This window comes from Hyperoodon ampullatus (assembly GCF_949752795.1).
Source record: "Hyperoodon ampullatus genome assembly, chromosome: 15".
Taxonomy (NCBI): Eukaryota; Metazoa; Chordata; class Mammalia; order Artiodactyla; family Ziphiidae; genus Hyperoodon; species Hyperoodon ampullatus.
The window spans coordinates 30689195-30714981 of NC_136928.1; the positions used below are offsets into that span (position 1 = coordinate 30689195).

The following is a 25787-nucleotide window of genomic DNA, read 5'->3' on the forward strand; positions in this document are numbered from 1 at the left end:
CTGGTGAGCAAACAGGTGCAGTCCCCACAACTGAGTCCACTGTGCTCACTGATTTTTCTCGCAGACCCTGGAGTTTGAAGGTACATGCTTCTCCAGGATCCGAGCTCATAACCTCTTTGCATTTGAAGCTCTCCAGGCTTTATCTGGAATCTATTTTAAGGTTCTGTCTTCCAGGTTAAGGCCTTGTTCTGCATGAGGGTACTCATTTGGCACTTTGGTCTGACTTTGAGATCAGACTGCTTTAACTGAAGCTGGCTGAGAAGCCTCTGGCCTGGCTTCTCCAGGACCAAACTGTTTCCTTAGAACTGGCTGGTATTAGACCTGCGAGCTGTTTGAGTTGCGAGCTGTTTGAATTGAGCTGTTTAAGCTGTAAGCTGTTTAAGCTGTTTGAAAATTGTTCTTTTATTATAGAGAAAACCCTCTGAGAATTGGGATCCCAGTTATCTAAATATTTTGAGGGCAACCCACCCCCACAACAGGTACTTCAGCTGATTTTGTGTTTAAAAACCACAGTCCTTCCTCACGGGCATTTCCAACTAAATGGACCAACCTGACCAAAGGCAATTTAGAATATCAATGGCCATTACTGGAAACTTTTGAAATCCCCAACTTAATTTTCTTAAAACCAAGCTGGATTACAATAGCTCAAAAACTTCCAGAACTGAATGGAATGACTATTTTGATTTGAAATTTTGAGGCTCCCCAATGTTATCAGAAGTCTAAAATTGCCTCTCTGCAAAATAAGATTTTAAGATTAACTGAGGCAAATGATTAAAGAAAAACAGAATAGCTTCTGAAGCTTCAGGCTCTTCTTCCTTAGCTCCTTCATCTCAGGCTCCACCTCAGGTGCCATCTTGTCTTTCTCCCTCAGCTCCTATGGTCAGACTCTGCCTCTGGCACAAACTTCCTCCTTCCTTTTATACTGTCTACACCTCCTCTGTACCCTCAGTGCCCCCATACTAATTTTCTTGCTAAACTTCCCCTTTTCTCTGAAACTCTCCCTACTCCCTCTTCCTTTGAAATTGCCAGAACCTGTTGCTTTAAAATTAAGCCTTCTGAGGAGCCAGAGGCTAAACCCTTAATTTCTTATATTCCCTGGACTAAAGCTGAACTGTGAGCAATAGTCAAAGATTTTCCCAAAGTAACAGAAGATCCTCACAGATTTGCTGAGGAATTTAATATAGTCATTCAAACTTGACAACCTGGTTTCTCTGACTTACATCACCTAGTTCATATATTTGTCAGTGAAGGCCAGGTCTAGCATTAGATAAAAACTGCTAATTGGGAAAATCTTGAAAGGTCTCTAGCATTACAAGTGGGAGACCAGCCCAGTTACTTATTATATGATCACACTTAAGCAATCATGAGGCGACTTCATCAGGTAATTCCTACGGCTTTTCCGAAGCCTGTTGATTGGAACAAAATTCAGGCTTGCACACAAAAATCTGATAATCCTGTTTATGACTATTACAATCAACTTCAGATTGTTTTAAAAGAAAATTCTGGTCTTCTTTCAGATGTAGATTCCACCTGGGTATCTGTTAACTCTATGTTTATTACTGGGCTGAACTGGGTCCTTTCCTTTCTAGTAAAAAGGAGCAGAATAGAATGGAAAACGATGTCCACTCCAGATTTAGCTAACCTGGCAAACCAGCTCACTCAAACTCTAGGTGGGTGACCCTTCCCCCCCCACACCCAAAAAAAAGACTAAGATTCTTAATCTTCAAATCCAGCAACTAAAAGACTCCTAAACAAAACCAAAACCCTCCTAGTTTCTGCTATTATTGCGAAGAGCCAGGACATTGGAAAGAGACTGTTAACAAGTGTAAGTGCTTCAGGCCTTCAGCCCTCTAACCAGCCTTTCCAACATCTGCCCAATTCTCAGTGACAGGGCTCTGATAAACTACAGGGGCTCTTCCCAATCCTTCCTCTCAATCGACTTGGAGAAACATTTCTCCAGATTGGGGGTGAATCTCTTCTAGTCTTAACTGACCCTGGAGCCATACTCTCAATGCTCAACCCCACTACTATAAAGCAGTCCCTAAAACAGCTCAAATAGTGGGATTTCTAACGAGCCTCAAGAGTTTCCTCTCCCTGAGCCTATTCCCTTTTGTTTAGGCCCTCTGAGAGACGCACACCCTTTTCTCCTTAGTTCCTCTGCCCCTATTCATTTATTAGGCTGAGACTTCTTAAAGAAGTATCATGCTGGAATTTCTTCCTCCCCAAAGGGGAAAATAATTCTAGAATTTGACAATAGTCATCAAAGTAACCAATGAGGTGAATTAAATGATCCTTTGACATCTTTTATTTGTTTTGCCTCTGATGGCACTAGAGCTAATTCTGGAAACACTGATCATTTGTCCCTAGTGAATCAGCTGCCACCCTCCTTATGGGCAAAAACTCCAGTTGATACTGGCAAAATTCACAGCGCACCTCCCATCAAGATTCAAATAGAGTCCTCAAAACCACTTCCAGAATTAATATTCCATAAGAAAAGAAGCCCTTAAAGGCATAAAGCCATAACAGAACATTACAAGGCTCAAGGTCTCATTATCCCTTACACCAGCCTGGTAAGAAAACCTAAGGGCTGAGGGTGGAGGTTCATCCAGAATCTCTGAGCAGAAAACAACATTGTTATCCCTTGACACCCCGTTGTTCCTAATCCCCGTACATTACTAACATCCATTCTTACTGGAAGTAAATTCTTTACTGTTCCTGATTTATGTAGTTCATTCTTTAATATTCCAGTTGATGAAGCTGGCCAATACCTTTTTGCTCTCACTTGGGAAGAAAAACAATTCCCCTGGACAGTAATGTCCCAGGGTTTTGCTGAGGGTCCTTCTTATTTCTCACAAATCCTAAAGGCTGATCTGGAATTATATAAAGTTCCCTAGAGGTTCTACTTTGTTGCAATATGTGGATGATTTGCTTCTTTGCTCTCCTTTTCAATCATCCTCACAGGAAGACAGTATTCACTTGCCAAAGTTTTTAGCCTGAAAGGGACATAAGGTCGTCAAAGAAAAATTGCAGTTTGCCCAAACCCAGGTTCGATATTTAGGGCATCTGATATCAGAACAAAAGCTACATGTAGATCCAGATACACTTCATGATGTCCTAAGTTTTCCCAAACTCCAAACTAACCCGCCAACTGCAAAGTTTTCTCAGGATAGTTGGTTACTGCCAAAATTGAATTCCAAATTTCTCTCTTATGGCCAAACCTCTGTATGCTTTATTAAACAATAACAACCATGACTCAAACTTATGGGAAGAACCAAACAACATAGCCTTTAAGGCCTTAAAGTTGAGTCTGATGAACCCGCCTGCCCTTGAGAATCCCGATGATCAAATTCCCTCTTTTCCTTTTTGTATATGAAAAGGAAGAGAATGCCCTTGGGATACTCACCCCAAATCACGGGGTCCACCATCAACCCACACTGCATTATCGCCAGTAACTGGACCCTGTGGCACAGGGATACCCTGCTTGCCTTAAAGCCATCATGGCCACTGCCCTTTGGGTTAAGGCCACCAAGAAAACTGGGGGATCCCCTCTAACTATTTTTGTACCTCATGCAGTAGAAGCCCTCCTGAATTCTCATCACCCTCAATATTTCTCAGCCTGCTGCCTCACCTCCTTTGAAGTAAGTCCTTTTGTTAACTGCTCCTCGCATAACTCTTCTATGCTATAATAACCTTAACCCCGCTACTCTTCTCCCCTCTGTCATGAAAGGAGTCTCTCTTGACCGCTTAACACTGACTGATCACCTCCTGACTCCTCATGATGATTTACAGGAAAGATCTCTCAGTAACATTGACTTCTCCTGGTTCACTGATGTTCTTATTTAAAAGGTAACGATGGCAAATATTATGCTGGGTATGCTTTGCAACTCCTTTTGATGTTGCTGAGGCAGCATCCTTACCAATGGTTACTTTGGCCCAACGGGCTGAATTATACACTCTCAAATGGGCTTGTACTTTAGCTAAGGGCAAAACTGCCAATATTTATACTGATGGTACACACTTGAAGAGTAGCTCACGATTTTGGAATACTGTGGAAGCAACGTGGTTTCCTTACTTCCAGCGGAAATAAAATTTTAAGTGGCTCTTATGTTCAGGAATGCAATATTTTTATCTGCCACTTTAGCTATTACTAATATTCCAGGGCATTCTAAACTTTACTCTCTGGAAGCTAAGGGAAATCACTTTGCTGACATTTCTGCAGGGAATGCTGCCCTGAAAGGGGTTAACAGCATTCTGTTGGTCCAAAGGAACACTTCCCCAAATGATAACTTAGAAAAACTGGCTAAAGAATCCCAACAACTGGCCTCAGAAAAGGAAAAACAAGATTAGAAATTCAAAAATTGTTGGTTTGATAAAAAGAGAAAGCTCTGGTTTAGACTAACAACCCAGTCCTACTGGAGACTCTAAAATCCCCACTCATCACCCCGGTACCTGCATTAAACCACTGGTCTACTGACAAAATGATAGCATTCATGAATCAGTACTGATGGGGAAACACTGACAAATCCACCAGAAGTATCTACCTCACTTGTCCCACTTGTCTGAAATACAACTCAAAGAAGTCTGTTTGTACTGCTCCTAAACAATTTAAACTGTCCAATGGACCACTCAAGGTCTGACAACTTGCTCTGGCTCATGGATATAAATATGTTTTAGTAATGGTCTATGTGTTTTCACATACAGACAGGCCTCCCTTGCAGACAGGCTACTGCTTCTTCTGTGGTTAAGGTCCTTTTAGAAAAGAGTATCCCTACCTGGGGAATTCCTCTCAAATTTCATGGTGATCAAGGAACACATTTTACTGATCAGGCGCTTCAACAAGTCTGCTATTTAGCCAGTTTTACAACACTTTCACTGTGCTTACCACTCTCAATTCTCGTTTAGGTGAAGGCACTAATGGCATTATTATGACTCAATTGGCAAAATTTGTAAAGGCTCTCCAGATACCTCGCCATTGGTCCTTCTAAATCTCAGATCCACCCCTTTTGGAACTCATAAAGCCCTCACCCTTTAAGACAGCCACAGGATGCTCAATGCACTTGGCTCTTGCTTCTTTTCACTCACAACTGATAAGAGGAGAGATCCTCCAATATTGCAAAGGCCTAATTTCTTCTATTAAAAATAACCATGTTTTGGTAGAGCAATCTTTTCATAGTGTACTTGTGGGAGATGATGACCTTAAACATCACCTGGCAACCTGGATATTTCGTCTATTGGAAAGAAACACCTCCAGAAGAACTCTCTTCAACCTCACTGGAAAGGCCCCTATCAGGTACTGCAAACCAGCCCTTGTGCTGCCAAACTCCAAGAACTCTCTTCAACCTCACTGGAAAGGCCCCTATCAGGTACTGCAAACCAGCCCTTGTGCTGCCAAACTCCAAGAACTCTCTTCAACCTCACTGGAAAGGCCCCTATCAGGTACTGCAAACCAGCCCTTGTGCTGCCAAACTCCAAGGAGTGGACTCTGGGATTCATGTGACACACCTAAAAACTGCACCGAACCCTGACAGGCCCTGCACGTCATCTGATGACCTGAAGGTAAAGATTTCCCATAATTGAAGCCGCATCTGATGAGACAGCTTTCCCAAGATATCCAGACCAGGCCTGTTGGAACCTTGTCTGCCAAACCTTTGATGATGACATAACACTTCAGATGCTCTCCAATCTCTATGATCTTGATAACATAGAGACTTTAGATTAAAAGTGCCTGAAAGTTCTTCCTCCTACCTCTCCTTGATACCTGAATGTGACTTCAATAGGTTTCCAATCTGTACTTTCTCTCCAGTGTGAGACACCACAACCAGCAAAGGCACCTCCTGGCATTATGGGACAAAAAGCCACTGAAACCAGAAAACCTGATTCTTGATCAGTAGTGCTTTCAGAGAAAGATCTTGATCAAAAGGGGTAAAATGTAAAAAATTAATAAACAGAAACTTCCATTAGATAGAGTTGGGAGACCAGAAGGCAGAGCTCTCATGCCCTGTGATGATAGCAGAGCACAACATGAAATAGAAAGACTCCTCTTCCTTCCTGGCAAGGACTCAGCCAATGAAAAACCATGGACTCTGTTTACTATAGCCCTCCCAACTTCCTTTTCCCCTCTCTAAAATCATTCTCCTTCCCTTGCTGTGCGGGAACTTGCACGTCGCTCATCCACGGCTGCAGACCCCAAACTGCACTGATGATCTTAATAAGTCTTTATAGCCAATATATGAGTCAGAACACATTTTGTTTTCATTTATTAAACTTGACTCCATAAGTAAGCAAAGGAGTTGAGCCTATAGTGTTTATACCCCACTTCTCTAGCTTGAGGAAAGGATCCAGTGAGAAGCAGGATCTTCTCTAATGGGAGAGGAGGCAAGAGTGAGGGGAGAACTATAAAAGGTCTGACTCTCTGGGATAGCTGCTGGAATTTCCATCAATCCAGTGCATGCTATTGTAAAACCAATCCTACTCCTACGGCTCTCAATGAGACGAAATAGATGGGGACCCACAAAGCTTAGCCATAGGTCTACAATGATCATGAAAACTGTCATCTAAAGCCACCCTACTCCTGAAAGGAAGAATACCTCATCTTTTTGTCCTAGGGCCATCTCTCTCTCTCTTTTTTTCCCCTTCTCTCTCTCTCTTTTTAAATTCATCCAATAAATAGGCCTCATTTTCTTAGAGTATCCAGTACCAAAGAATGCTTCAGTCAGCCAAACCATTCTAGTGACTTAGCAAAAACTGAAAGAGGAAAGAAAAGGTTTATAAATACTGCAAGTTAGTCGAGAAGTAATCCTGCAACAGGCTGTTAAGAACTACCCATTTGTTGTTCCTCTCTTCATACTTATCAAGAAAAAGGTAGTTACAGGCAGTCTGAGAATGACCAATAGAATAGAAGAAACCAGATTTTCAAAATGGAGGTACCAAATTATGACCAAAGTCAAGTGGTCTCCACCTTTTTTTCAGTCTGAAAATTTCTAAATTAAATAGCTTTGTTTTCTACACTGCAAGTGCTGTATTAAAGATTAGTTTCAGTAAGCCAAAAACCAAAAACAAACAAAAGAAAAACTGGGGCTAGTTTTTATCTTGATAAACTCAATATAAAAAGCATTTTTGGTTTTTCCTTGATATATACAGCATAAAACTATTCCTAACTAGAACACCTGATGAAGAAAATAAACAATCAAATTATGAATTTTTAAAAAATCACCTTGGATGAAATGATAGACTCTTCCTGGTCAGCACTTTTGCACTTTTTTCCTGTGTCTTGCTCTGCTGATATACTTTCTGTACTTCCTGATGAAATTAATCGCTTTCTTCCTTGTTGTGTGATGTTTACTTGGGTTTTGTCTTTGCAGATTCCTTCTTTTCCACTTTCCTGGATTACATTATTATCTTAATCACACACAAGTACATAAACACAAAGAAAAAGAAGAAGAAAATTATCTCCTGTACCTTCAAATGTCAATAATCCATACCAAAAAAAAAAAAAAGACAGAAGAAAAAGGATAAAAGAGCAAGTAAATTTAAAGTTCTATTTATATTAAGGCCAATCTCCAATCTGAAAATGCATATTTGCAAATCTCACAAAGTATTAAGCAGCACCATGGCCAAGAGCTCCAGCCCTGAAGTCATCCTGGCCAAGATGCTAATGTGGGCAGGCTCCATCCTTTAAGTGTTTCACCTCACCTCTCTCAACTTTGGTTTCATCATCTAGATAAAGGGAGTTATAATAATAACTGATGGAGTTATTAGGAGGAGTAAATGAGGTAAGATATATAAACTCTCAGAGTACCACATGTATGTTAGTTATCATATACATTTTTTTAAATTTTGGCATTGAATTTCTCTAACAGAAAATCTGACATATAGCTATCCAATGAATTTTACATATACTTACTGAGCCTCTATCATCCACAGTGAGTAATACAACTTAAGTTACCTTAAATACAGATTAAGTACCTAAAATAACTGAAAAGGAAGAGCAACCTCTACAAACTTCACTGATAAAGAAAACAAATCTCAATGGACAAAACAATAACAATGGACATTGCATTGCCATAATACTTATTCAAGGTTCAGTGTAGTGGGGAAACTTAAATCAGCATCACATTTTGTTAACAAATTCATGAATTGTCTAATCAGAAAAGAAAAAAAGATCTACTTATTTTAAGAGGAAAATCTTCATGGTTAGTTGTCTTTCTCCTCTACTTCATGAGGGCAGAGACTTTCTGTGCCTTGTTCATTGTTCCCCATTTTGTGTCTCTAGTATCTAGACCTATGCCTAACACAAAACTGATACTCAATGAATATGTTTGAGTAACTGAATTGTTAGCATAAACAGAAATTGTCCAAAGATCCTTTGAGAGACTGGATACAGGTATGTAAGGCAATCTGTAGTCACTATTTTAATGTTCTAAAGCAAAGGTTAGCAAACTTCCGTAAAAAGCCAGTGAATAAATATTTTAAGCACTGTGAGCCATATAATATTTGTCACAACTACCCAACTCTGCCTTGTAGTGTGAAACCAGCCATAGACAATACATACATGGATGAGTATGGCTATGTTCCAATAAAACTTTCTTTACAGAAACAGGCAGTGGGCTGAATTTGGCTCATGGGCTGTAGTTTGCTCAGAGCTGTTCTAAAGGATATTCAAATGCCCTGAAATAACACACCCTCATTAAATTCAGAAAAGAAATACCAATAGAATACTGTCCATATTATTGAACAGGAAAATCACTGAACCAATATAAGAGTAATGTACTTATCAAAGGAAACTTATGAAAAAACTATCTAATAACTAAACTCAGTCTCAATTATTTAAATCTTTGTTTTGAATCTAAATTAGGGAACATTTCACATCATTTTAAAAACTGGCAGAAATAGGACTAAATAGAACTGACTATACAGTTTGGTGAAGCAAATGACCAAATATTACAGCAGTTATGAATTAGTGAAACCAAGGGAAATAATCAACTATGATACTGTTTACTATGCTAGGAACTAAGAAACTGTATATTAAATAAGGCACAGCTTTTCCACAAATGACAGGTCACCACATTCCAAGTGTCACAGATATATATAAAATTCTAAAATTAAATATATGTATATTTAAAATATTCAATTCTTTAAAATTCCAAATGATATACTACAAATTCCCTTCTAGGAACCAGAGCTCATTTTTCTTTTTTTTGCACAGGAAGAAGTCATTTTGATATTGTTAAAATGTTCTTCACAAAGCGTATATAAAATATATAAGTTAATTGGCCCATAACAATCTTTGTATCTGGCATATAAAATATTTTTCTAAATCCAGAATAGGTATACTTAAATGATAGAAATATAAAAGAAATTAGCTATTAGAACAAATCAGTTTATTTTAAACAATTACTAACTGCATTTACTTACATGAGCAGTTACACTAATACTATATGAATACTAGCTCAACTATATGCATATATGTCATAAAATCACAACCATCCAATTTTATCCTCCAAAGAAACCACTCCTAACAGTTATAGTAACAATTTGATGCGTATCCTTCTCAACTTTTTCCTAAGTATAAGCAAATATATTTGCAAATACATAAATATATACAGGGCTAAAAGTATACATGCTATTATTTCTCTGGGATAAATACCTAGAATTGGAATTTCTGGACCAAAATGTGTTATACATTTAAAGATTTAAGAGATAGTGGCAAATATCTTTATTTAATGTCTCTAAATAACTTTAAAAGGCTATACCAACTTATACTTCCACCAACCATGTTTGCTGATACCCATTTTGGTCAGTACTGAATATTATCAATTGCTTAGATTTTGATGAGCTTAATAAACAGACACTGGTACCTGGTTGTTTTAGTTTACATCTCCCTATCTGATAGTAGTCATATATTTATTGGCTGTTTGTATTTATTCTTCTGTAGTACAGCATATAAAATGCCCCAAATTTCTACCAAGTTCTTTCTTTTCTAAGTAGATAATTATTACAAACCTTCTATCTATTTTATAACTGTGACAGATAATATCTCCCAGTATATTGTTTGTCAGTCTGCTATTTGCCTCTGACTCTGTTTACAGTGTCTTTTGCATTAAAAATTTTTTTTACCTTTAATCTAAATAGACCTGCCAAATTTTCCCTTATGGTTCTAGGCTCCCCATCATCTTAAGAAAGTCTCCCAGAAGTAATAAAAAATATTTCCCCATATTTTCCTCAAATGCCTTAATAGTTTCAATTTTTACATTGGTTATTAATTCAGTAGAAGTTTATTTATGAATATGGCATGAGCAGTGAGTGCTCTAGTACTATTTCTTCCAAATGGAAAGCTAATTCTCCCAACATCATGTTTAATAATGATGCATCCTTTCCCCATCAATTTAACTGATAATTTCTTATACATTAAATGTGTGTCATTCTAATCTGCTTTGGGGTGTTTCATTCATTTTTACTGGTCTAACTTACCTATTCCTATGCCAAAACTATCAACTACTAAAAGTAGGCACCAGCCCAGACTGTGATAAAGGAAAGTTCTATAAAGAAATGGATATTTCTGTTATTCAAACTGTCCTTGAGAGCATAAAAAATCTCCTAATGCACTTTATACAATGCTGACATAGCTCTAATGTCAAAATCTGACATGGATGGCACAAATGGAGAAAAATACTAACCACACTTATGAATATAGATACAAACGTCCTAAACTAAATATCAGCAAATCTAGCACAGCATGAAAATAATAAGTCACCACAATAAAATTAACTTATTCCAGGAACACAAGCATGGTACAACACTAGGAAATCTACCAACATCATTAATTACATTATCATATGAAAATTCAGGACTGTTTCTATAACAAAAATTTTTTTCAAAGAATTCAACAGTTATTCCTGAAGGAATCAATCACCCTAAACATGATGAGTATCAGAATCAAATACCAATCATATTAAATACTTGAAACACTAACAGAATTACTGTTAAAATCAGGAATAGATGCCAATTTTATCCATTTTTATTTAAAACTTATAGGATCTAACTTATGAAATAAGAAATGTTTTTAAAAGCAGTAAATAGATCAGAAGAGCCAAAATTATCATAATTCTGTAGATATGACTATACAGCTAGAAAATCCAAGAGGCTAAAAAACGATTAGAATTAATTAGACCATTTAACAAGGATGCTTAAAATAAAGTAAATGTAAAGAATAACTAGAGCTTTAAGTAAACTGAACCATAATTAAATTAAACAATGTCAGTTAAATATTTATAATCTGTATTGAGTTGTCATACAGAAAATATTCAGAGTACAAAATTAAGTGTAAACTAAATGGTTTGGGAACTACTTACTACTTCAACCTTTATCAGCATGTGCCACTTTTCATAACTCCATGCTGGAGGATTAGAAGATGGGGAAAGAAGAATACTAAAGGGTAGCATGATAACCAGTGAAAATATAAAAGCTCCCTTTTCAATCTAGCAAGAGTGTCATACCCTAGGAGTTCTAACTTGTCCTGGGGTCTAGAAGGTTGAGGAAGCAAAAGGAAGCAAAGAGAGGGGAGGCTCTGATACCCTTTGCCCAAATATTTATATTCACTTACCAATCACTAAGGGACATGGAAAAATTTTAGCCCAGGCCTGAGAAGCTCATGATAATATCTAAGGGCTAGTACCTGGGGACCCAGAAAAGTAAATAAATTAGAAGTATACTGGTTGAAAGACAGAAAGGATAGCCTGATCACAGCAAACATTCACGTACATATAAGAATTAAACTAACAGTTAAACTGAGAAAAGATCTAGGAGAGAATGCAAGGGCATATTAATAAAATAAAAAGCAAAAACCAAACCAAACCAAACCCCCAAAGCATACAGAGGGTAAATTTAGGTGGCCATCCAGGTATAGTGATATGGTTCAGAGCATGGGCTTTACAGTCAGACAGAACTAGGCCTCAGTTATAGCTCTGGCATTTATTATGATCTTAGATAAGTTAGTTAACATCAATTAACATTATTATTTGTCCTGTAATTAATGTCACAGATGGTTCCAAAATATCAAGACGGTTTCAGATAGTCTAAATAAAGATCAATGAACACAATAGAGTACTAAAGCTGCAGAAGACGTAAGAAAGTATCCTACATCTAAATGAGCCTAAAATGCATCTTGGAAATTGATTTTTCAAAATCATTAGCATTGGTCTATTGACCTGGATGATATACTACTTAAACAAACAGAACAATAACAATAATTAAAAACTACACAGCAGAAAAAGTCAAATTATTCCAACCTTTAATTAGCTGGATTCAAGTACAAAACTGTCCTTTACTTCTAAATCTTTCAGTCTTTAAAGGAGTTAAGTAACCTAACTTTGCTTTTTTAAGTATTCTCCCAAAGTCTGAATTTATAAGACATGCCTGAAGGCAAAGACTTTTTTATCTTATTTCGAAGCTTTAGCATTTTAAGTATATTATGTATTATATAATATTCCTGTCCAAATCAATGTCAAATTACTCTCATTTGTATTTTCAAGGTGAGGTGCCCAAAAAAATGCTTCTTATTTTATATGGTGCATTTATCAAGTGAAAATTAATGGATATTTGCTTCAAATTTATAATTTGAAGCAAATGTATTTTAGACGATCATAAGTCATGTAATAATGGTAGTACAGAAGCAGATACAGTACAAAATAACTCTGAAAGAAAAGAACTTGTTTGCAAGGAGGCAGTTCACACTGGTCTAATTTTTGGTCAAATAATATTCTTTCTATATTAGAGAAAAGGTTTCTACTGAGGGAAAGTGCTGCCCCCTCTCCACTACCATCCCCCATTCCCTTCCTACAAACTGAGAAGAACCACACTTAATGAGAAATGTTACTGATAAAAATATATTATACATGTAATGATGGGGGGTGGGGGATTGAAAACCACTGTCCTGGAATAAAACACTTAGCAGGAAATCTTAGATTTAAATATGAAAATTCTCTAGATTAAATCACATCTCCCTCACCACATGATATATAAGCTATTTTTGCCACAAGATCACTCTGATCCTACTACAATCTAAATTAGCATTAAATAAGGAATATTATGTACACAACATATTTGATCAAAAACTTTAGAAGACTTCTATGACCACTATGCTGAACATGAGAAATAGTAAGAGTCGGAACATTCAACTAACATATATTGTGCTGTTAATTGTGCTGTCAATTGTGCTGTTAATTTATAAAAGACAATGTTCAAGGTAAAAAGGCAGATTGACTGAACTGATCATCACAAACAAAACCATTACAAATTTTAGACAAAGTATTTTTTTTAAAAAAACAACTATTTGAAGGCACTAGAGAGTAACCAAAAAGGCAGAAATGAAGAGTCTGACCTTGAAAAATTAACTACAGTCTGTGAGGTTTATTAATTTGTGACTTTTTTCCTGAGGGCATCCCCCAATTCGCAGGTGACAGAAAGCTGCAGCCTTAGTGGCTTAAGTGGTCAGAGGGCTGAGTTTGAGGCTAACAGTGCAGGTAGAAAGTTAAAGACAAAATTCCAGAAGGAAGAAAGGCTTAGAGAGCCAAGAACCAAAATCTACATTTAAAACTGACCCAGGGCTTCCCTGGTGGCGCAGTGGTTGAGAGTCCGCCTGCCGATGCAGGGGACACGGGTTCGTGCCCCGGTCCGGGAAGATTCCACATAATGCAGAGCGGCTGGGCCCGTGAGCCGTGGCTGCTGAGCCTACACGTCCGGAGCCTGTGCTCCGCAACGGGAGAGGCCACAACAGTGAGAGGCCCGCGTACCACAAAAAAAACAAAACAAAGAAAACCTGTGAGCTAGGGCTTCCCTGGTGGCACAGTGGTTAAGAATCAGCCTGCCAATGCAGGGGACATGGGTTCGAGCCTTGGTCTGGGAAGATCCCACATGCCACCGAGCACCTAAGCCAGTGTGCCACAACTACTGAGCCTGCGCTCTAGAGCCCACGAGCCACAACTACTACTGAAGCCCGCATGCCTAGAGCCCATACTCTGCAACAAGAGAAGCCACCGCAATGAGAAGCCCGTGCACCACAACGAAGACCCAATGCAGCCATAAATAAATAAATAAATAAACAAACAAATAAATTTATTTTAAAAAAACGTGTAAGCTAATAAATGGGTACTGTTTTAAGCCACTAAAAAATAATCATAATCATAATAATTAGCAGAATGGTGTTTGATAAATGGCATAAAATAATAGTTCATGTTTAAAATTAGACTTCATGAACACATCTAAAGAAATGTTAGGCTAAGTTATACACTTACATAACTGCTATTCTGTCTTCATTTGTTCAGAAAAACTTTCAAATTCTGTTAAATATTTTCTTGAAACAAAACCTACCTCCACTGATGACTGGTACTGAAAGGTTCTGATCACTTAGATTTTCTGTTAACATCCACGCTGGAAGGATTCTTTTCCTCTGGGAAGGGTTTGGCTGTTGCTTACTCAAGTATCTACTTTCATCTAGGAAAGACTAAAAAGGCACCTATATATTAATTGCTAAAAATAATCCTGCATCCTTAATAAAACCATAAAAATTATTTACTTAGCAGAAAACTACCATTAAAAAAAATCCATCTGCGGGCTTCCCTGGTGGCACAGTGGTTGAGAGTCTGCCTGCCGATGCAGGGGACATGGGTTCGTGCCCTGGTATGGGAAGATCCCACATGCCGCGGAGCGGCTGGGCCCGAGAGCCATGGCCGCTGAGCCTGCGCGTCCGGAGCCTGTGCTCCGCAACGGGAGAGGCCACAACAGGGAGAGGCCCGCGTACCACAAAAAAAAAAAAAAAAAAAAAATTCCATCTGCAACTGTGGACTGAGTTGCTCAAAGTTCTCAAAGAAGGAAATTCAATATCTCTATTAGTTGAAGTGTTGGTCTAGTGTGATATTCTCTAGAGCTTAACTTAAAAACAGCGAAAGCAGATCAATGCTAGAAATTTTGTCATGATATGTCTAATACCAGTTGTCTTTTCTTTCCTTAAGGAACATGTTATAAATGGATGAGATCTTAAATTTCTTACCACACTATTTGCAGCGGTCTGGGTCTTTCCTATTTCTGTGCTTCTTTCCAGCTGTGGGGCATCAGGTGTCTCATCAGGCAAATCAATCGAGGAAGGTTTTGGTGTTTCATTCAATATATCATCTTCATCAAGTATTTGACTATTTCTATGAAATATAATTGAAATTCATTTATTAATCAGTTAAATTTAAAACATTTCTATTGCCTACCATGCCATTATGTGATTCTCCCAAGTACATCTAACTAATGGGTTATGCTGCTTTTCTCAGACTTAGGAAGACAAAAAAGCAGATTATAGTATGCTAGAATAAAATATATACACTAGAATGTTCTTCATCTTCTGCCCACTCTATCACCATAAAATACATTAATCTTTCCAAATTATGGGCCTAGAAACCACAGCTATTTATATGATGGGCAGTGGCCATCTCTATGAAGGCTTAAGAGTTATTTACTTACTATATAGTATTTGTTCAGATTGTCCATAAAAGTTAAGATAGCCTCCAATATCCAAAAAGAAAATGCAAACTGTAAGAACATCAGCTAAGCTAGTTAGGATCTTGAAGAAAAAAGAAATAAAATCCTGAGGTCAAGTTCACACACAGCTACTACTGGGGTCCTGGCCAGTGCAGCCACTTGTGAAATCTCCCCAAACTTGTAGTCCGACACAGGAGCATCCATGGTCACATGTGGGACATACTAGCAGAACCAATTACCTCCTACTTGCTGCAAAGTGTGGTAAGATCATCCAAAGTTCTGGATCATTATTCTTTATGTATGCACAGAGATGATCCAACAGACTTATCTTTTTCAAAATTTGAAAATATACATGGAAATACCACTCAGAAATAAAAAGGAAAAAAGTATGATATGTTCATCAACTTGGATGAATCTCAAAGGCAGTTTGCTAAGTGAAAGAAGCCAGACACAAAAAGTACATTTCGTATGAATCCATGCATATATCATTCTGAAGAGGTAAAGCTACAAGGACAGAAATCAGATCAGAAGTCGCCAGAAACAGTGGGTGGGGGAGGGGAATGACCACAAAGAGACAGGAAGGAATTTTCTGGGGAAATGAAAATGTTCTATATCTCACTGTGGTGGTACTTACATGACTACACAGATTTGTCAAAGTGCATTGAATTATACATTTAAAAGGGGTGAATTTTACTATTGGTAAAATGTTCCTCAGTAAACGCTAATGTTAAAAAATCTGTCTAGCTGAGAAAAGAATAATTAATGGCTTGTTTTGTTTTAGTGTATCTTATAGGAATAACCTCCTTCAAAGGCAGACTCGAATTCATGGCAGGAATCAGTCAAAAGAGAACAACTTACTAAGACTAAATTTCCCTGCAACACCACTGTTTTTGTTCATTCAATAAATATTTTTAAAATACCTAGGGTGTGTCAGACACTGTGCCAGGCACTGGGGACTCAGAGTTGAAAATGTATGATTGCATGAAATTGCACTCCCATCACAATATTCAAATCCATTTCACTCACAACACACAGGTGTGCTTCCAAATTCTGATTTTTTTCCTCAAATTTTCTTAATATTTAATTTGAAAAATATTAAGAAACACTCCAGAGAAATGCAATGGGTTTTTACAACTTACAGTGTTACAAATTAAGTAACGTCATCCATTCCATTTCTAGTTTTTCTATTCTGGCATAAATTCAAGACTAATACACACACATCCTATAGCCATAGGGAATTTTTATTAATATTTACCAAGAATAAATATAACAACAACAAAAAAATCCTATCCCAGAACAAAATTCCAACATTTAGTTTCAAATAGGTCAAAGTGCAAATTATTCTATTATACTTTTATTTAAATATAAATATTGTCACTGTGATATGGACATATTCTTATATTATCTTCAAATACTTCCTCAAGCAATCAGCTATCACAGATTTATAATACAGTGTAACCAGAATTTGTTAAAAAATAAAAACTTGGAATTTAATCTAAATACAATATAACAAAGGTAAATGAGTTACCCTTTGGTAATAGCTATCAAGACATAATTCACGTAATCATGAAATTCATGCTGTTAAAGTATAAAATTCAGTAGTTTTAGTATATTCCAAAGTTGTACAATGATCACCAATATCTAATTTTGGAACATATTCATCACCTCAAAAAGAAATCCCATATGCATCAGCAGTCACTTCCCATTCTCTTCTCCAGCCCCGGCAACTGCTAATCTACTTTCTGTCTCTAGAGATTTACATTTTCTGACACTTCATATAGATGGAATCATACAAGTTGTTTGTATACAGATGTTTTCAAGTCTTTTGGGTACATTCCTAGGAGTGGAATTGCTGTGTCACATGTAATTCTACGTTTAAAATTTTGAGGAACTGCCAGAATGTGTTCCAAAGAGGCAGTAACACTTTACAACCCACTACCAAAGCATAAGAGTTCCAATCTCTCCACAACCTCACCAACACTTGTTATTATGTCTTTTTTTTTTATCATAGCTACCCTACTGAACGTGAAATGGTATCTCATTGTGGCTCTGATTTGCATTTCATGTTGAGCATCTTTTCATGTGCTTATTGGCCAGTCAGGTATTTTCCCTGAAGAAATGTCTACTCAAATTTAGTATGCATTTTGAAATTGGGTTGTCTTTTTATTACTGTGCTATAAAAGTTCTTTACATATTCTAGATAGAAGTCCCCTATCAGATATATGACTTGCAAATGTTTTCTCTCCTTCTGTGGGTTGTCTTTTCACTTCCTTGATGGTATCCTTAGAAGCAGAGAAGTTTTTAACTGTGATGAAGTCCAATTTATCTATTTTGTTTCCTTGTGCTTTTGTTCTTATATCTAAGAAATCATTGCCTAATCCAAGGTCACAAAAATTTATACTTGTGTTTTTTTCTAAGCATTTCATAGTTTTAGCTCTTATATTAGGTCTCTGGTCCATTTTAAGTTTATTTTTTCTATGTTGTGAGGTAGAAGTCTAACTTCATTCTTTTGCATTTGTCCCAGCACCACTTATTGAGAAGACTACTCTTTTCTCCATTTAAATGTTTTGGCACTCTTGTCGAAAATTAATTGGCCATAGTGTAAGGGTTTATATCTGGACCCTCAACTGTATTCCACTGACCTGTATGTCTTTCTTCACACCAGTACTACACTGTCTTGATTACTGTAGCTTTGTAGCAGGTTTTGAAATTACGAAGTGTGAATCTTCCAACTCTTTTCTTCTTTTTAAAGATTGTTTTGGAAATTAAGTTATTCTTAACTCATAAAAATATATTCCAAGTTATATTTAAATATAAGTTATATATTTTGTCTTTAATACAAAATGTACTGCTAATAAGTATGAGCTGGATCTAAAAGTAAGTTTTAAAATAATTATAAATGAATTGTAAACATGCACGCTTTCATATTACAATGGCATTTTCATCAACATTTTATTGTTTTGTCCTGTCCAAAATTAAAGTGATTAAAATTAGCTATTTATATGGAATCTAAGTATTAAGAACTTTAACAGTTTGAAAGAAAAATGTAATTTGGTACAAAAGATTTACTTTACTTTCCTCAACAGTGTTTTAAAGAAAATAATCCCTCTAGAGAGAGAATGTTATACTTCCTTATCAGCAATGAAACTCAGATAAAGAAAATGTTAAACAATATTTCATTCATGTATTCAAGAAACCAATGCCTGCTAAGCACCCACTACTGGGGAAGCAATAGGAATGCAAAATTAATGTTGGTCCTTCTATATGAAATACGTCAAAATTTAATTAGCTAAAATCTAAAACTTTTTTTTGGCTTTCTCTTACTTTGACTTCTCAAAAAAGTATGGATTTTAGTACTTCTCACAGAATAATTTCATAGAAACATATACAGAAAAGAGTGAAAAATAAACACACTAGAGCTGATACGTATAGACCCATGTGCTCTCATTGAGTTCATTATGAATGGGATTTATTATACAGAATCTAAACACTACATGAAAAGCATGTTGACATGAGTGAAGTGAGAACCTAAAGAAATGACAAGCTTTTGTACTGTTGTTTTGTTGTTCAAATCTCTTTCTTAAATTCATAACTGGTTGGAAGAAAAAATTTACAATGATATCAGGGGTCCTTACAACTGACACAAAGCACATAGGTTTTCTTTTCTGTTCTTATTCAAATTTAAAAATATTTCAACATGTAGAAATATAGAGAGACTATAATGTATGTATTCTATCTACCTATCTATTAATATAAATACTTCTGTATCCACCACCCAAATAGAAACATTTTGTCATATTTGCTCCAGATTAATTATAAATACAATCAAAGCTTCCTCTGTGTCCAGCCTCAATCTTGTTCCTCTCCCTCTCATCCCTTCTTTGAAGTAAAATTATTCTGATTTTATTATTCACATGCATGTCCTTATACTTTTACTACTGTATGTATATATCCATTACTTGTGTATATATATACACATAATATATGTATTATTCATGAAGTAATCCAAATAACCCATAATACACAGGTATAATATGTAATATATATCTATATACAAATGGTGTATGCTTTATATATTTGTAACCTTTTTGTTTGTTTTTTTCCTCAACATTACATTGTGGAGATTTACCCACATTTTAACCTGGAGCTCTCTCTAGTTCATTCACTTTCACTCCATTTTAAAACTACACCAAATTTATTTAGCCACTCTCCAAGTGTCTGCACTATTAGAATGACTGCTATAGTAAGCTTTCTTGTACAGTCAGGGAAGTCAGTAAGAGCTATAGTCCTAGTCAGCTTGTGTTTGAATTCTCTGCCACATATTAGCTATGAGACCTTGGGCAAGTCTCAAACCTTCTGTGTCTCAGTTTCCTAATCTGTAATATAGGGATTTTAACAGTACCTATTCCTTATAAAGATGGTTGTGAAGATTAAAAAGTTCATACATGTAAACCTTACACAACAGTACAATGGTGTTTTTATGAGGTAGGCACTGCAAAATGGAGCTAGTTCTAAAATATATGAGAATCCCAATGGTATCAAAAAATGTCTAAAATATATTTCAATACTTCCACAGTCTAAGACATGGTTCACTCCCCCTTGCTAGAGGATAGTAGCCTTTCTTTGTCTGGAGACCAGGCAGCTGCCTCCTAATGGTATACCTGTCATGATGATACATGCCTTCCTCAAGACCTGCCCTCCCACCCACCATGGCTTCTATTCCAATAACCAAGGTCAGCTCATCATTACCTGACTAGAAAAGTACTGTACCTACTTCAACAGGAAAGCAAATATTTACTACTAAAGAGCTACAGGACCTGGCTAATATGTACTGACAGAAACCAGAAGAGCATGCTCAAGAATAGATCTTGAAGTTGCTAAAACAGGGGATGCAGAATAAAACTGGATAAAAAACAATGTCCTGCAACCTAGGATGTAAGGTACTGGCAAGGACACCTAAAGCCAGTCCTAACATACAGCTGAAATGGCTTGTTCATGCTTGGAAAAAGAATATGTTTACAGTAAATAGGGTAGAAATAGAGAATGCCCTGGCATGATACTGAAAAGGGAGTCAATAGGCTCTAAAAGGTGGGCATGCTAAAATGGACTTATTACATGAGACTAGAGAATCCCCCACCTGACCATGTTCCCCAGAAGGGCCCAGAACACTAAGCTATAAGGTACACACTAGTGAGGCAGTGTTGAAGAGCTCAATGGTAGCTGCCTCTATAGGTCAGTGTTAATGGTAGGAGAGGCTGCCAAGAACAAGGCTCTTTAGCATCAATGGAGATGACAGCATTCTAGAATTGTAGAGGCCAGGTGGTTAGCATTTAACCATCAGAAGCTAAGTGGTCATTATCTGCATAACAGACAGCAAAGTTGTAATGGCACTGATCTATAAGCACCTTTAACAATGGCTATCCACCCAGCTGGAGATTACATTGCCCAGCTTTCCTTGCAACTCTGGGTAGCCATGTGCCAAACAACCCCATCAAAACGTAGGCAGAAGACCTAAATAGGCATTTTTCCAAAGAAAACATACAGATTACTAACCGGAACATGAAAAGTTGCTTAACATCACTAATTATTAGAGAAATGCAAATCAAAACACCATGAGATATCACTTCACACCTGTCAGAATGGCTATCATCAAAAAGTGTACAAATAACAAGTGTTGGTGAGGATGTGGAGAAAAGGGAACCCTTGTGCACTGTTTAAGACTATAAACTGGTGCAGCCACTATGGAAAACACTACAGAGGTTCCTCAAAAAACTAAAAATAGAACTACCATATGATCCAGCAATTCCACTCCTGGCTACGTAACCGAGAAAAACAAAAACACTAATTCGAAAAGAGACATGCACCCCGATGTTCATAGCAGCACTATTTACAACAGCCAAGATATGGAAGCAGCCCAAGTGTCCATCAACAGATGAATGGCCTGTTGTTATACAAAGATACATATATATATACACACACACACACACACAATGGAATATTATCCATAAAAAAGAATAAAATTCTGCCATTTGCAACAATACGCAGGGACCTAGAGAGTTTTACATTAGTGAAATAAGTCAGACAGGGAAAGACAAATACTGTACGTTATCACTTATATGTGGAATCTAAAAAATACAACAAATGAATGTATATACCAAAACAGAAAGAGACTCACAGATATAGAAAACAAACTAGTGTATACCACTAGGGAGAGGGAAGGGAGGATGGGCAAGATAGTGTTATGGGATTAAGAGATAAAAACTACTGTGAATAAAATGGATAAGTGAAAGGATATATTGTACAGCACAGGGAATTATAGCCATCTCTCAGTAATAACTTTAATCTATAAAAATACTGAATCACTATGCTGTAACTAACCTGTAACCTGAAACTAATATATTATAAATCAACTATAATTTTTAAAACAACAGAGAACATATCCATCACCCCCAAAAAGTTCCCTTGTGGCCCCCCTTCCTAGTCAATCCACCAGAAATAAACATTGATGGATTTTGGCCCCCTGTCAGTATAAATTAGTTTTCTTATAATAGAATGTAATATAAACGTAAGTATACAGTAGGTATTGTTTTGTGCCTTGCTTCCTCAGGATTTTCTAAATAGACAATCATGTCATCTGCAAATAAAGACAATTTTGCTTCTTTCTTTCCAGTATGATGCTTTTTCTCCCTTTACTGGACTGGCTAGGACCTCCAGTCAACATGGAATAGAGGGCTTCCCTGGTGGCGCAGTGGTTGAGAGTCTGCCTGCCGATGCAGGGGACACGGGTTCGTGCCCCGGTCCGGGAAGATCCCACATGGCGTGGAGCAGCTGGGCCCGTAAGCCATGGCCGCTGAGCCTGCGCATCCGGAGCCTGTGCTCCGCAACGGAAGAGGCCACAACAGTGAGAGGCCCGCGTACCGCCAAAAAAAAACAAAAAAAAAACATGGAATAGAAGTTGTGCAAATGGATATCTTTGTTTTGTTCCCAACTGTAGGGAGAGAACTTTTCAATACCTCACTATTAAGTATTTTTTTATAGGAAGGAAATTTCCTTCTTTTCCTAGTTTTCTCTAAGGATTTTTAACAGGTATTAAATTTTTGTCACAATTGTTTTTAGGCATCTACTGGAATGACAGTCCTTTAATCTGTTATAGTGAATTTCACTGATTGATTTTTTTTATATATATATGATAAATTCACCTTGCATTTCTCAGACGAATTTCATGTTGTCATAATGTATTAAAATCTATTTCACACATTGTTGGTTTTGACTTCTAAATATTTTGTTATAGGAATATGGGTTTGTATTTACTTTTCTTGTAATGTTCTTGTCTGATTTTGGTATCAGGATTATGGAAGCTTCATAAAATGAGTGGGGAAGTGTACTATCTTCTATTTTGGAGAAAAAAAGTATAATATTGGTATTATTTGTACCTTGTAAGTTTAAGACAAATCACTAGTGAAGTTCCTTGCAGGAAATTCTTAAATTGGGAACTCAATTTCTTTAATGGACATAGGAGTCATCAGATTTTCTATTTCTTCCTGTATCAGTTTTGGTAAATTGCGTTTTTCAAGGAATGCATCCATTCATTTAGGCTATCAGTTTTACTGGCATAAAGTTTTAAATATTTATTTCTTTATTATTCTTTTAAGGTCTGCAGGATCAGTAGTGATATTGCCTCTTCCATTCCTGATATTGATAATTTGTGTTTTCCAGCTTTTTTTTCTTGGTAAGCCTTGTCAATTTTATCAATTTTATTAGTCTTTTCAGAAAACTAACTTTAGGCTTTGTTGATCTTCTTTGTTATTTGTCTATGTTCTATTTCGTTGATTTCTAGTCCTATTCTTCTTATTGTTTACTTTTTTCTATTTTCAGATTAGTTTACTCCTGTTTGTCTATCTTCTTAAAATAGAAGCAAAGGGCATCAGTTTTACCTCTTTCTTCTCTTCTAATATAGGCATTTAATATAAATTTCCCTCAAAGGACTGCTTTAGATATATTTCACAAATGTTTTTGTTATGTTTTCAGTATTATTCTGTTCAAAATGTTTTCTAATTGCCCTTGTGATTTCTCTTGGATCCAGAGGTTACCTAGGTATGTGTTGTCTAATTTCAAAACACTTGAAGATTTTCCTATTGTATTTTTATTGATTTTTAAATTTAAAACCAGTGCAATCAAAGAACACACTCTATATAATTTTGTCCATCTACTTCTATAGGTCCAGTTTAAGTATTCTATAATTTAAAAGCTAAAACAAAGGCGAATAATCTGCTAATGATTGCCTCATCAAAACTAGTGCATTAATTTCAATTTTACACCAGCTATTTATTGTAACCTCATTTCATCCGTTTCCCTATTCTATATTTTCTGTTATTCTTATAAGAAATAAGTTATACAAGTATAATCTAAAACAGAGGTTAATACCTTAAGAAAATTTTTAAAACTAAAAAAAAGATTAAGAAAATGTAGTCAGTTTCAAATTAACTATCCTGGTTATTGTTAGATGTGAAATATATTCTAAACACAATGGTAAAAGATACAACATATGGAAGCAATCACTACTGAGGCATAAGTTTCCAAAATCAAATGTTTTCTAGAAAAACACACACACACACACACACACACACACACTCACCATGTAAGACCTATCGCCAATATAGTTGAATTCTAGACTGGTTTCTACTGAAGCTTTTGTGGATGACTGAGGAATTAGACTACAAATACCTTTACTTAACTGCATTTCATCAGGCAACCTTACCTTAAAGTGCATTCCACTTCCATTTCAGAATGTGTAGACAAAACACGGAAAATGTATTTGTCAACTAATAAAGAGAAACTATCTCCAGGATTCAACCAGTGCCATAGATTTGTCTTCAATGGTAAGAGCTGGCTCTTCTCAGAAGACTGATAAAAGCATGGATTTGTATGTATCTAACAAATTAAAGAAAAAGAATACAGTGATGTAGTAACTCAAAATCATGACAAAAATACAACTAAATATGAACTGATTCAAAATTTGTGTCAAAACAATTCTAAGTATAAATTTACACCTAAAAGTCTAATAAATCTGGCACTTCTAAGTATCATAATTATTATCTAAACATAAAAAAATAGTTGTAATATACCTCCCATTTCTCTAGGAATCAAAGAAAAAAGCAAAGTTATCAATTAACTGTTTAAAAGATACTTCTATTTTGTTTGAGAGATGACTGGACATTAGAAAGAGAAACATGAAAAATAATTATCAGTATGGAAACTGAGTCCCCCAATTTTGATATCCAAAATTCACTACTCCCTTGAAAATTCTCTTCTGCTTATTTTCCCCTAATAATTTCTTACTATGATTAAAAAATGAGAAACTATGGGAAGGAAATTCTTTTTTTCTTTTTGCAATACACGGTCCTCTCACTGCTGTGGCCTCTCCCGTTGCGGAGCACAGGCTCCGGACGCGCAGGCTCAGCGGCCATGGCTCACGGGCCCAGCCGCTCTGCCTCACGTGGCATCTTCGCGGACTGGGGCACGAACCCGTGTCCCCTGCATCGGCAGGTGGACTCTCAACCACTGCGCCACCAGGGAAGCCCGGGAAGGAAATTCTTGATCAAATTTCTCAAGCAAACAACATACCTTTTTTCTTTACTCCTCACAGAGGAATCTTCTTATTTTGTTTAAATGAAATTCCCCTCTGAAGATCATCATCCATATTCAAATTGCAAGAGGTAAATATATCTCAATGTCAAAACTATTACAATATCCCCTATTTTGAATTATGTTTCCACTGATTACCTCATGTTAGCAAAGATAATGAGAGTTGCCTCCATAATTAATACCTATTGAAAGGCATCTTAAAAATTCTAACTAAAATCAAGCTGAGTTTAGCCATCTCCAGAATAGCCTTCTTGTCATCTAAACCATTGGGTCTTTTAATAAGATTTAGCATATACCAAAGCAATCCACATTAATGCAGATCTTTTAAAAGAATTTTACATAGAGCAACTCCCCCTACCACCCATTCATCTGTCTACTTCATCAGTTTAAATGACATTTCTTTCTAGAGACATCAACCATCTTTCCATTTATAGTAAGGTAAATGTCACCCTGAGATTGGACATATGCCAAACATTCTCAGTTTTTCTATTTATACTTCATTAAAGTATCTTGAGATACAACTAAATTTTCACACATCAAAACCTTTTCTGATCCCAACCATTTAATATATCTATAGGGGTTAAGATATGTTTTATTCACCCTGAGATTGAACAGACTAG

At 36.5% G+C, this 25787-nt stretch overlaps 1 protein-coding gene across 1 annotated transcript in view; it reads right to left on the bottom strand.

Annotated features, from left to right (window-relative positions):
- Nucleotides 1-25787, bottom strand: part of APLF (aprataxin and PNKP like factor) — a gene marked incomplete at its 5' end in the record, with an annotated part of 92499 nt that overhangs the window by 33575 nt on the left and 33137 nt on the right. Inside the window, 4 exons of the mRNA XM_079720515.1 lie at nucleotides 7214-7398; nucleotides 14368-14500; nucleotides 15047-15191; nucleotides 24281-24453. Of these exons, the coding sequence (XP_079576641.1) occupies nucleotides 7214-7398; nucleotides 14368-14500; nucleotides 15047-15191; nucleotides 24281-24453 (636 nt within the window). The remainder of the gene's footprint in view (nucleotides 1-7213; nucleotides 7399-14367; nucleotides 14501-15046; nucleotides 15192-24280; nucleotides 24454-25787) is intronic.